This window comes from Rhinopithecus bieti, unplaced genomic scaffold (genome assembly GCF_001698545.2).
Source record: "Rhinopithecus bieti isolate Rb0 unplaced genomic scaffold, ASM169854v2 scaffold_13271, whole genome shotgun sequence".
Lineage (NCBI taxonomy): Eukaryota > Metazoa > Chordata > Mammalia > Primates > Cercopithecidae > Rhinopithecus > Rhinopithecus bieti.
This window is the reverse complement of record NW_016807521.1, coordinates 571,273-584,046: the sequence shown is the minus strand read 5'-3', so window position 1 is coordinate 584,046 and position 12,774 is coordinate 571,273. Positions and strand designations below refer to the sequence as shown.

General features: G+C 44.6%; 1 protein-coding gene across 4 annotated transcripts in view; it reads right to left on the bottom strand.

Annotated features, from left to right (window-relative positions):
- The window catches only part of RTN3 (reticulon 3), a 72,900-nt gene that overhangs the window by 11,288 nt on the left and 48,838 nt on the right, over positions 1-12,774 (bottom strand). For all 4 annotated transcript variants that reach the window (XM_017882651.1, XM_017882648.1, XM_017882650.1 and 1 more), the window contains one exon: positions 2,529-2,736. In XM_017882651.1, the coding sequence (XP_017738140.1) occupies positions 2,529-2,736 (208 nt within the window). The remainder of the gene's footprint in view (positions 1-2,528; positions 2,737-12,774) is intronic.

Sequence of the window (12,774 nt, the reverse complement as noted above, 5' to 3'; positions counted from 1 at the left end):
AAAAAAAAAAAAAAAAAAAAAAGAAAGAAAGAAAAAACGGCTGGGTACGGTGGCTCAAGCCTGTAATCCCAGCACTTTGGGAGGATGAGACGGGCGGATAGCGAGGTCGGGAGATCGAGACCATCCTGGCTAATATGGTGAAACCTCGTCTCTACTAAAAAATACAAAAAACTAGCTGGGCGAGGTGGCTGGTGCCTGTAGTCCCAGCTACTCAGGAGGCTGAGGCAGGAGAATGGCATGAACCTGGGAGGCGGAGCTTGCAGTGAGCTGAGATCCGGCCATTGCACTCCAGGCTGGGCGACGGAGCAAGACTCCGTCTCAAAAAAAAAAAGAAAATAAAAAGAAAAAACATGGCCAGGTGCTGTGGCTCACGCCTGTAATCCCAGCACTTTGGGAGGCCGAGGTGGGCGGATCACTTGAGGTCAGGGGGTTTGAGACCAGCCTGACCAACATGGTGAAACCCTGTCTCTACTAAATATGCAAAAATTAGCCAAGTGTGGTGGCAGGCACCTGTAATCCCAGCTACTAGGGAGGTTGAGGCAGAAGGCTGAGGCTGAACCATGAGTTGGAGGTAGTAGTGAGCCAAGATCGTGCCATTGCACTCCAGGCTGGGCAACAAGAATGAAACTCTGTCTCGGGGGAAAAAAAAAGAAAAAAGAAAAAACATGCCAGTGCAGTGGTTCATGCCTGTAATCCCAGCACTTTGGGAGGCTGAAATGTAAGGATTGCTTGAGCCCAGGAGCTGGTGACCAGCCCAGGCAACACAGCAAGATACTGTCTCAAAATAAATAAATAAATAAAACACAATAAAATAAAGTAAAATAAAAAGAAAAAAACAAAAAACATAACTTGCAATTATTATTATACTTTTGACAGAGTCTCACTCTGTCACCTAGGCTAGAGTGCAATGGCGGGATCTCCGTTCACTGCAACCTCTGCCTCTGGGTTCAAGCGATTCTCCTGTCTCAGCCTCCTGAGTAGATGGGATTACAAGCGCCTGCAACCATGTCTGGCTCATTTTTGTATTTTCAGTAGAGACGAGGTTTCACCACGTTGGCCAGGCTGGTCTTGAACTCCTGACCTCAAGTAATCTGCCTGCCTCCGCCTCCCAAAGTGCTGGGATTACAGGTGTAAGTCACCGTGGCTGAACTGCAATAAATGTTTTAATGCCACATATAGTTGTAAGCTATTCCTTCTATTTTCACCAAGAGAAAATACAATGAGCATAGGTGCGGCCAGAAACCTATTCTGTTGTAGTCCTGAGAGATCACAGCAGGGTCTCCTTCTCTATGAAAAAAGAGCTTTCAAAAAACTGTCATTTGCTCATGTTAAAGTCAACATTGTTTATGGTGTTAAGATTTTCAAGAGGAAAGTGTGAAGAAAACATTTGTTAAAGTTACAGCACAATCCGAAAAGCTAGAAATTGTATACTAGAAATGTAGTCAGAAGATCTACTGACTTCATTAAGACTCTAGTGTTAAGAAAACTAGTAAGAGATAAGGAGGAAATCAGTAATAAACCAAGAATAAAAACACTGAGTTCTGATATTACCAACAGCACACACTCAATAAGATTTGAAAGTCATTTCAAGTCTTACCCATGTGGGGGTTTAAACATGCACTCAGAACCCCATCTAACTGAGCACTGCTCTAGGTGCTCTGCTTTCCCTGCCCTGCTCAAGAATTTAGAGTTGCCAGGCGCAGTGGCTCACGCCTGTAATCCCAGCACTTTGGGAGGCCGAGGCGGGCAGATCACGAGGTCAGAAGTTCGAGACCAGCCTGACCAACATGGTGAAACCCTGTCTCTACTAAAACTACAAAAATTAGCCAGGCTTGGTGACGTGTGCCTGTAATCCCAGCTCAGGAGGCCGAGGCAGGAGAATTGCTTGAACCAGGACGGCGGAGCTTGCCGTGATCCGAGATCGCACCACTGCACTCCAGCCTGGGTAACAAAGGGAGACTGTCTCAAAAACAAAACAAAACAAAAACACAAAAAAACAGCACTTTGGGAGGCCGAGGCAGGCGGAAGTTCGAGGTCAGAAGTTCAAAACCAGCCTGACCAACATGGAGAAACCCCATCTCTACTAAAAATACAAAATTAACTGGGCATAGTGGCACATGCCTGTAATCCCAGCTACTCAGGAGGCTGAGGCAGGAGAATTGCTTGAACCTGGGAGGCAGAGGTTGTAGTAAGCTGATATCGCGCCATTGTACTCCAGTCTGGGCAACAAAAGCAATATCCGTCTCAAAAAAAAAAAAGAATTCAGAGTCTTCTTTGAAGGACTCCCTTCAAGGACTCCCTCTTTGAACTTCAAGTATGAGCCTCTAATTTGTCAAAAAGTTCTTGGCTCCTAACTTGGCCACTTCTTAAGGTGATTTCAAGGTCTCTTGGGGATGCTTCATGCCACCCACCAGCTGCATCAGGACCCATAATTCTTGCTTTTTAGTCAGGTCTGAGTTTTAGACCTATCAGCTTCAGTGAACCCTTCCACTAAAATGCAGAATGTCGCTTTTAAGGCTTCAACTCACTTGAATGGATGGCCTTCTTCTGACTTCTGTACAGCTTGGATGACGGACTTGTAGATCCTGAAGCTGATGGTGACAGAGAGAAGAGCCAGGATGAGGTAAGAAACCACACTGATGACACTGAAAGCTGCCAGGGAAAGCAGCATGATCAGCGTGGTGCCAAAGACAAACCCAGTCTTCTTCACATCTCTCCAGAAAATCAGATCGTGCACTGACAAAAGAAAAGGGAATATAAATTATAGGAAATGCCCACAGCTACTATGTCTTGCATACCTGTGCAGCCTCACATTAGCACACAAATACAGGTATGCCCCACTTTAAGATATCTGGCTTTGTTTTTGGGCTGGCCTGGAACTCTGGGCTCAAGTGATCCTCCTGCCTTCACCTCCTGAGTAGCTGGAGCTACAGGTGTGTGCTACTGTACTTGGTTCTAAGAGAACCTTATAAATGAAAATCAAATTATGTCAGGGGTGATAACTCACAAGGCAAAAGGTTCTTCTGCTACACTGATTAGGTTTCAGGATAGGATTATAAAAATTTAAGAGCTTATTTCAGCTATGGAAATACACTGGGGTAAAGTACCATTTACCTTAAATATTTTGGCAGAAAGGATGATAAAGCAGGTGTGGCAAAATCTTGCTGTTAACTAAATTATGCAAACCAGACCTATAAATTAGTTGGGCGAACAGACTATAAAACCAAAGCTAATTTTGCCCCAGTGTATAAATTGGGGCGGGGCAAAGAAAGTGGTAAATAAAAATAGACCAAGCACTATTAGTGCTAGTTACAAAGAAACACCAATCTCGATGTTAATCTGAAAAGAATTCAAGAAGGATTACGTATAGGGGACCATATAATTATCTAACCCACAATATGCCCTCCTCCTTTTTTTGAGACAGCGTCTCACTCTGTCACCCAGACTGGAGAGCAGTGACACTATCATTTCTCAGTGCAGCCTTTAACTCTTGGGTTCAAGCAAATCTCCTACCTCAGCCTCTGAGCAGCTAGGACTACAGGTATATGCCACCATGTCCAGGTATATTTTATCTTTTTTGTAGAGACAGGGTCTCAATATGTTGCCCAGGCTAGTCTCGAACTCCTGGCTTCAAGCAATCCTCCTGCTGTGGCCTCCCACAGTGCTGTGATTATAGGCATGAGCCACCATGCCTGGCCAAGCTGCAGTACTCTTAAAAAAAAGTGAGTGGGGGCCAGGCATGGTGGCTCAGGCCTGTAATTCTAGCACTTTGGGAGGCCAAGGCGGGCAGATCACCTGAGGTCAGGAGTTCAAGACCAACCTGGCCAACGTGGCGAAAAGCCAGTCTCTACTAAAAATATAAAAATTAGCTGAGCGTGGTGGCGCGTGCCTGTAGTCCCAGCTACTTGGGAGGCTGAGGTGGGAGAATCGCTTGAACCCAGGAAGCGGAGGCTGCAGTACGCCGACATCACGCCATTGCATTCCAGCCTAGGTGACACAGTAAAACTCTGTTTCAAAAAAAAAAAAAAAAAGAAAAAACGTGAGTGGGGCTGGCAGGGTGCAGTGGTTCACACCTGTAATCCCAGCACTTTGGGAGGCCGAGGCAAGCAGATCACTTGAGGCCAGGAGTTCAAGACCAGACTGGCCAACATGGTGAGACTAAAAATACAAAAAAATACCTGGGCGTAGTGGTGCATGCTTGTAATCTCAGCTACTTGGGAGGCTGAGGCACGAGAAATTACTTGAACCTGGGAGGTGGAGGTTGCAGTGAGCCAACATCATGCCACTGTACTCCAGCCTGGGTGACAGAATGAGACTCTCTCAAAAAAAAAAAAAAAAAAAGTGAGTGGGGCACTATTAATAATTATGTCAGGAAATAAGTTTAAGTAGAAGTATTTTGATTTTCCCAGTTTGGAAGTCCCCAACTGTAAGATCCAGTTGCCCAGGATGGTCCTGGTTTAAAGACACCTGTAAATCTCTGAGTGGCAGCTGCTAGCAATCACCTCCAATCTAGCAGTGACATTACTTTTATTTTTTTTTTTTTTGAGACAGTCAGGGTTTCACCATATTGGCCAGGCTGGTCTCGAACTCCCGACTTCTAGTGATCTGCCCGTCTCGGCATCCCAAAGTGTTGGGATTATAGGCATGAGCCTCTGCATGTGGCCGCCATTACCTTTTGCATTATCGGTCTATGAAGGCTAATTTCACCATGAATAGCTAGAGGACTTTCCTCCCAGCCACTATCTGCTCTCAAAAAAGAGCAAGGGCTTTGGAGTTGGAGTGACATGAGTTTGAGTCCTGGTAATTTCTCACTATATTATTTTAACCTTTCCAAGCCTCCATTTCCTCATCTGAAAAATGAAGAAAATGAAATCTATTTCCTAGAGTTTAAGGAATAAAGAAGGCTAAGACACTGTAAATGACAAGCAGTAAATACTTTAACCATAATCCAAATAAGGTTAGCTGAAAAGACTGATTTGGGATAAAATGAACCTGGGTGTGATTCAAGTTGTCTTGAGGGTACCTATTTCTTCCCCACATTCAGCGACATAGCTCTCTTCTGAAACCGTTTCTTTGAAGACTAACCTTCCTAGAGCCAAAGAACCTTAACTTGAAACCAATAAAACACTAAAAATATGCTGATTGTATATAAGAAGTAATCACTGGTTCAAAGAGTCTGGCTAAGGGATGCAACGTACTAGGAGAAAGAGAAGGTATTATGACTCCTGACGGAACATGAGAGGCCCAGATAGTGATGCTGCAAAGGAGAGAAAGAATTGGGAGGCAACTCAAGCTCACTTGATTGAACTAAGAGATTGAACAGAAGAACTTAATAGAATGCTGCCTACTTAAAAGTGAATTCCTATAAGCAGGAGAATTCCTATAGTCAGAGTTCAAGTATATACATGTTAGAGTTCATATAACTACAGGAACAGTTTCAACATAGAAGGCTTAGAGGGCCAACGTCATCAGTAGTAGAACAAACCGATACCATATGCCTCCGGACATAGTACATGCACTGAGAAAGACACAACATCACTTCTATGGTATTCCCGCCCAAAATACGTAATCTGCATCTAATGAGAAAACACCAGACAAACCCAGATTGAGAAATATTCTACAAAACTGGCACGTAGTCTTCAAAAATGTCAATGGTGTGAAAGACAGAGAAAGACTGAGGAACTTCTTTTAATCTTAATTCTCAGATTAAAGGAGAGTAACGAGATGGGATGAGGCACAAAGTGTGATCCTAGACTGGACTCTGGAAAAGGGGTAAACACAGCTATAAAGACATCATTGGTACAACTGACAAAATTTAAATGTGGACTATGTAATTGATAAAAGTACTGTTATCAATGTTTAATTTCCTAATTACTGTTAAATTTCCTTAATAACTTCCGTTGATTATGTAAAACAAAGATGTTTTGTTCAAAGGAAACATACTCCAAAGCAGGGGTAAAGAGGCAGAACGTTTGCAATCAGCTCTCAAATGGTTCAGGAAAAAAACATCTATCTATGCTGAGAGGGAGGGGGTGATAACGCACATGTGGCCAAATGTTAACAATTGGTGAACTAGAGTGAAAATTATACAGGATTTCCTTGTAGCACAATTGTAATTCTTCTACACATTCAAAATATTTGAAAGACAGGAAGAGAAAGCTTAGAGAATAAGGCTGGGACCCAGAGAGAAAAGGATGTATCAGAGAAGGAAAAGGGATAAAGACGACACATGCCTAGATGCAAATCAGAAGTGTCTACCTTTAGGCCGGGTGCGGTGGGTCATGCCTGTAAACCCAGCACTTTGGGAGGCCAAGGTGGGTGGATCATTTGCAGTTAGGAGTTCGAAACTAGCCTGGCCAACGTGGCGAAAGCCCATCTCTACTAAAAATACAAAAATTAGCCAGGCGTCGTGGCGCGTGCCTGTACTCCCAGCTACTCAGAAGGTTGAGGCAGGACAATCGCTTGAACCTGGAAGGCAGAGGTTGCAGTGAGTTGAGATCGCACCACTGCATTCCAGCCTGGGTGAAAGAGTGAGACTGTGTCTCAAAAAAAAACCTTTGTGCAAATTAGAAAAAGTCAACTCTGTCCTCATGCATGTTACTGCCATCTGCTGGAAAACTCATAAGAAATATTCAAACCTACAAAGATAACAAAGGTAAATAGTGCCCCTAGATGTGTGCAGTAAACAACCTGTATAATAGTATAGGCCCTGGGCTCAGTCTTAAGATAAATGGTGGAATTATGGTCTGGGATAGAAAGGGGACATAGTGACTGAAGAGAGGATAACAGAGGAAGAGTTTGGAAAAGATGGTTCAACACATTAAGCCTGTCTGGAATGCTCTTCCCCAACTCCCCATGACTTGCTTCTTTACTTTTCAGGTCTTAGTGCAGGGCTGCTTCCTCAGACACTGCCCAGCCTAACAACCACTTGATTTGTAGCAGGCTCTTCACAGTTGTTACTGAATGCTTAAACATGGGGCCAAGCTAATGACCAAAAGACAACAAAACCATTTATTTCCTAATAATTCCCCTTAAACTAGTCAAGTTTTTGCACATGACTCTATTGACCACAGAAGACTAAGGATTCCAAGTATAGAACACCAAAGGAAGGAAACTGGCATGGTTTTTGGAAACGTTTCCCTCTATAATACCTTGGGAGAGAGGAAGATGAGAAATACGAAAAAAGTGAGAAGTGAGGCAGTTGCTAATAGTTTAAAATATGAAGCCACTAGACTTACACTAGTTCTAGTGTGTATTTCATAACCAGCAAGAGGCTGCATGGCTCGCGTCCATGAAATTTTCTTTTCTTTTTTTAGACAAGGTCTGGCTGTATCGCCCAGGCTGGAGAGAAGTGGCACAATCTTGGCCCATTGCAACTTCTGCCTCCTGAACTCAAGCTATCCTCCCATCTCAGCCTCCCAAGTAGCTAGGACTATAGGCAGGCACCACCATGCCCAGTTGATTTTTCTGTTTTTTGTAGAGATGGGGTTTTGTCATGTTGCCCATGTTGGTCTCAAACTCATGGACTAAAGCAATCCACTGGCCTTGGCCTCCCAAAGTGCTGGGATTACAGGCGTGAGCCACAGCGACTGGCAGAAACTTTCTTTTCATTCTCTTTCATTTTCTTTTTTTTTTTTTTTTTGAGACGGAGTCTCACTCTGTCGCCCGGGCTGGAGTGCAGTGGCGCGATCTCTACTCACTGCAAGCTCCGCCTCCTAGGTTCACGCCATTCTCCTGCCTCAGCCTCCCGAGTAGCTGGGACTAAAGTAGCTGGGACTACAGGCGCCCGCCACCTCGCCCGGCTAGTTTTTTTGTATTTTTTAGTAGAGACGGGGTTTCACTTTCACTGTGTTAGCCAGGATGGTCTCAATCTCCCGACCTCGCGATCCACCCATCTCGGCCTCCCAAAGTGCTGGGATTACAGGCTTGAGCCACCGTGCCTGGCCCATAACTACTTTTTAAAACAGGAAATTATTTATCTTTTAATGTGTTATCTTTCCTTCCTTTCCCAACTTTTTTTTTTTTTTTTTTTTTTTTTTGAGACAGAGTCTCACCTTGTCGCCAGGCTGGAGTGCAATGGCGTGGTCTCGGCTCACCGCAACCTCCACCTCCTGGGTTCAAGCGATTCTCCTGCCTCAGCCTTTGACTGGCTGACATTACAGGCGCCTGCCTCCACACCCAGCTAATTTTTTGTATTTTTATTAGAGACAGGGTTTCACCATGTTGGCCAGGCTGCTCTCGAACTCCTGACCTTGTGATCCGCCTGCCTTGGCCACCCAAAGCACTGGAATTACAGGCATGAGCCACCGTACCCGGCCCCTTTCCCAGCTTTATCTTCCTTCATCAAGTTTTTGTTTGTTTTTTGAGACAGAGTCTCAGTCTGTTGCCCAGGCTGGAGTGCAATGGCGAGATCTCGGCTCACTACAACCTCCACCTCCTGAGTTCAAGTAATTCTCCTGCCTCAGCTTCCCGAGTAGCTGGGATTACAGACGTGCACCACCACGCCCAGCTAATTTTTTGTATTTTTAGTAGAGATGGGGTTTCACCATGTTGGCCAGGCTGGTCTCCAACTCCTGACCTCAGATGATCTGCCTGCCTCAGCCTCCCAAAGTGCTGGGATTGTAGGCACGAGCCACTTGACATTTGTGTCCAGCTTGCAAAAATTCTTAACAAAAATTTAGCAAACCAAACACAACAATAAACACAATACTACTACATCATGACTGAGGTGTTTCTTTTGAAAAAATACAGGATTCGCTTAACATTCAATAATCAAAATATTCTCCATTTTAAAGAATTCCACCAAGGAAGAATTCCGTAATTTGCCATATTAACAACTAAAAAAGAAAAAACCATATGATCATCTCAAAAGATACAGAAAAAAAGCATTTGAGAAAATCCAACATTCATCGCTGATTTTAAAATCTCAGAAAACTAGGGAAGGGAAATCCCTCAACTTGAAAAAGGGAATCTACCAGTAACTTACAGCAAACATCACGCTCACTGAAAGAAGGCAAGAAGTTCTCTCTGCCACTACTCCTGTTTAACACTGTATTAAAGGTTCTAGCCAGTTCAGTAAGTCAAGAAAAACAGCCTGGGCGTGGCGGCTCACGCCTGTAATCCTAGCATTTTGGGAGGCCGAGGCAGGTGGATCACCTGAGGTCAGGGGTTCAAGACCAGCCTGACCAACATGGTGAAACCCTGTGTCTACTAAAAATACAGAAAAAAAAAAAAAATTAGCTGGGTGTAGGGCCAGGCGCGGTGGCTTACGACTGCAATCCTAGCACTCTGGGAGGCCGAGGTGGGTGGATCACCTTAGGTCAGGATTCAAGACCTGCCTGGCCAACATGGTGAAACACTGTCTCTACTGAATACACAAAACAAAGGCCAGGTGTGGTGGCTCACGCTGGTAATCCCAGCACTTTGGGAGGCTGAGGTGAGTGGATCACCTGAGGTCAGGAGTTCAAGAACAGCCTGGCCAACATGGCGAATCCCTGTCTCTACTAAAAATATAAAAATTAGCTGGGCATGGTGGCATGTGCCTGTAATCCCAGCTACTAGCGGGGCTGAGGCAGGAGGATCACTTGAACCTGGGAGGTGAAGGTTGCAGTGAGCCAAGATCGTGCCACAACACTCCAGCCTGAGCAACAGAGCAAGACTCCATCTAAAAACAAACAAACAAAAAAACATTGCCGGGCGTGGTGCCGGGTGCCTGTAATCCCAGCTACTCAGGAGGCTGAGGCAGGAGCATCACTTGAACCCAGAAGGCGTGGCTGCAGTGAGCTGAGATCACGCCACTGCACTCCAACCTGGACGACAGAGTAAGACTCCATCTCAGGGGAAAAAAAAAAAATTAGCTGGGCGTCATGGCATGCTACTGTAATCCCAGCTGCTAGGGAGCCTGAGGCAGGAGAATTGCTTCAAACCAGGAGGCAGAGGTTGCAGTGAGCTGAGGTCATGCCACTTCACTCCAGCCTGGGCAAAAGAGCGAAACTCTGTCAAAAAATAAATAAATAAATAAAAAACAAATAGGCATTCAGATAGGAAAGTAGTAAAACTGTCCTTATTCACGAATGGCATGATTGCCTATACGGAAAATCTGATGGAATCCATTAAAAAAAAAGCTACTAGGGCCAGGCGCGGTGGCTCATGACCCTAATCCCAGCACTTTGGGAGGCCGAGGCAGGCGGATCACGAGGTCAGGAGATCAAGACCATCCTGGCTAACACGGTGAAACCCCATCTCTACTAAAAATACAAAACAAAATTAGCCGGGTGTGGTGACGGGCACCTGTAGTTCCAGCTACTCGGGAGACTGAGATGGGAGAATGGCGTGAACCCAGGAGGCAGAGCTTGCAGTGAGCCGAGATCCTGCCACTACACTCCAGCCCAGGCGACAGAGTGAGACTCCGTCTCAAAACAAACAAACAAACAAAAAACTACTAGAACTAATAAATGAGTTTAGGAAGATTGCATAATACAAAGCTAACATACAAAATCAATCTTATTTCCATATATTAGTATTAACCAGTTAGAAACTGAATTTAAAAATAACATTTAAAATAGTGTAAAAAACAAATTAAATAGTATAAAAATATAAAATACTGGCCGGGTGCGGTGGCTCACGCCTGTAATCCCAACACTTTGGGAGGCTGAGGCAGGTGGATCATGAGGTCAGATCGAGACCATCCTGGCTAACACAGTGAAACCCCGTCTTTACTAAAAATACAAAAAATTAGCCGGGTGTGGTGGTGGGCACCTGTAGTCCCAGCTACTTGGGAGGCTGAGGCAGGAGAATGGCGTGAACCTGGGAGGCGGAGCTTGCAGTGAGCTGAGATACACCACTGCGCTCCAGCCTGGGTGACAGAGCAAGACTCGTCTAAAAAAAAAAAAACCAAAAACCTAGAAGAGCCAAAACAACTTTGAAAAATAAAGTTGGAAGATTCACACAACCTGATTTTAAATATAAAGCTACCGGCCGGGTGCGGTGGCTCAAGGCTGTAATCCCAGCACTTTGGGAGGCCGAGACAGGCCGATCACAAGGTCACAAGATCAAGACCATTCTGGCTAACACGGTGAAACCCCGTTTCTACTAAAAAATACAAAAAACTAGCCGGGCGAGGTAGCGGGCGCCTGTAGTCCCAGCTACTTGGGAGGCTGAGGCAGGAGAATGGCGTGAATCCGGCAGGCGGAGCTTGCAGTGAGCTGAGATCCGGCCACTGCACTCCAGCCTGGAAGACAGAGCGAGACTCCGTCTCAAAATAAATAAATAAATAAAATAAAAATAAATAAATAAATATAAAGCTACCATTATCAAGATGCTGTAGTACTGGCCAAAAGATAATAGATCAACAGAATGGTACAGAAAATCCAGAAATAGACAATTGTGCATTAAGAGATGTTTAAAGATTATTTCAGGCCGGGTGCAGTGGCTCATGCCTGTAATCCCAGCACTTTGGGAGGTTGAGGCAGGAAGATCACCTGAGGTCACAAGTTCGAGACCAGCCTGGCCAACACAGCAAAACCCCATCTCCACTAAAAATACAAAAGTTAGCTGGGCATGGTGGTGTATACCTGTAGTTTTAGCTACTGGGGAGGCTGAGGCAGTAGAATCACTTGAACCCGGGAGGCAGAGGTTGCAGTGAGCCGAGATCATGCCACTGCATTCCAGCCTGGGCAACAGAACGAGACGCTGTTTCAAAAAAAATAAATAAATGCTGGGCATGGTGGCTCACGCCTGTAATTCCAGCACTTTGGGAAGCTGGGGCAGGTGGATCACTTAAGGTCAGGAATTTGGGACCAGCCTGGCTAACATGATGAAACCCCCTCTCTACTAAAAATACAAAATTAGCCAGGCATGGTGGCACAGGCCTGTAGCCCCAGCTACTCAGGAGGCTGAGGCACGAAAATCGATTGAACCCAGGAGGCGGAGGTTGCAGTGAGCCGAGATCAAGCCACCGCAGTGCAGCCTGGGTGACAAGAGCGAAACTCTATCTCAAAAATAATAATACTAATAAATAAATAAAAATAAAATAAAATATAATAAAGATTATTTCACCCCTTAATGCTTCCTAGTTTCCACTTGGCCATGGATCCCTATTTAGTAAAACACTTTATCCCTAGCTTTAGAGTTAGTACAGCACAGAAATGACTCTGGCTCTAGAACACCTGGGTTTGTATCCTCTTCCATTTGCTAGCTCTGTGATTTTGGACAAGATACTCAATCTCTCTGTGCATCGGGTTCCTCATTTGTAAAATAGGATAATACAATATCAACTTCATAGGGATGTTGCCAGGATTAAGTGGATTAATGTGTAGAAGTGCTCAGAATACTGTTGATTAGATAGTAACACAATGTTAGCTATTATTATTCATCTGACTGCCAACCTCTGCTACAATTGTAACAGAAAATTTAAGAATTGAAGTTAAAGTCAGTTACAGAGCAACAAGATTTTTTCCTTTCCTCTTTGTTGCCAGTAAGATACAAAGAAATTAAAGGTGGCTCATGACTGTAATCCCAGCACTTTGGGAAGTGGAGGTTGGAAGATCGCTTGAATTCCAAGAGTTTGAGACCAGCCTGGGCAACATAGTGAGACCCTATCTCTATTAAAAAAAAAAAAAAAAAGGCCAGGTGCAGTGGCTCATGTCTGTTATCCTAGCACTTTAGGAAGCCGAGGTGGATGGATCACGAGGTTAGGAGTTTGAGACCAGCCAGGCCAACATAGTGAAACCCCGTCTCTACTAAAAATACAAAAAAAAAAAAAAAAAAAAAAAA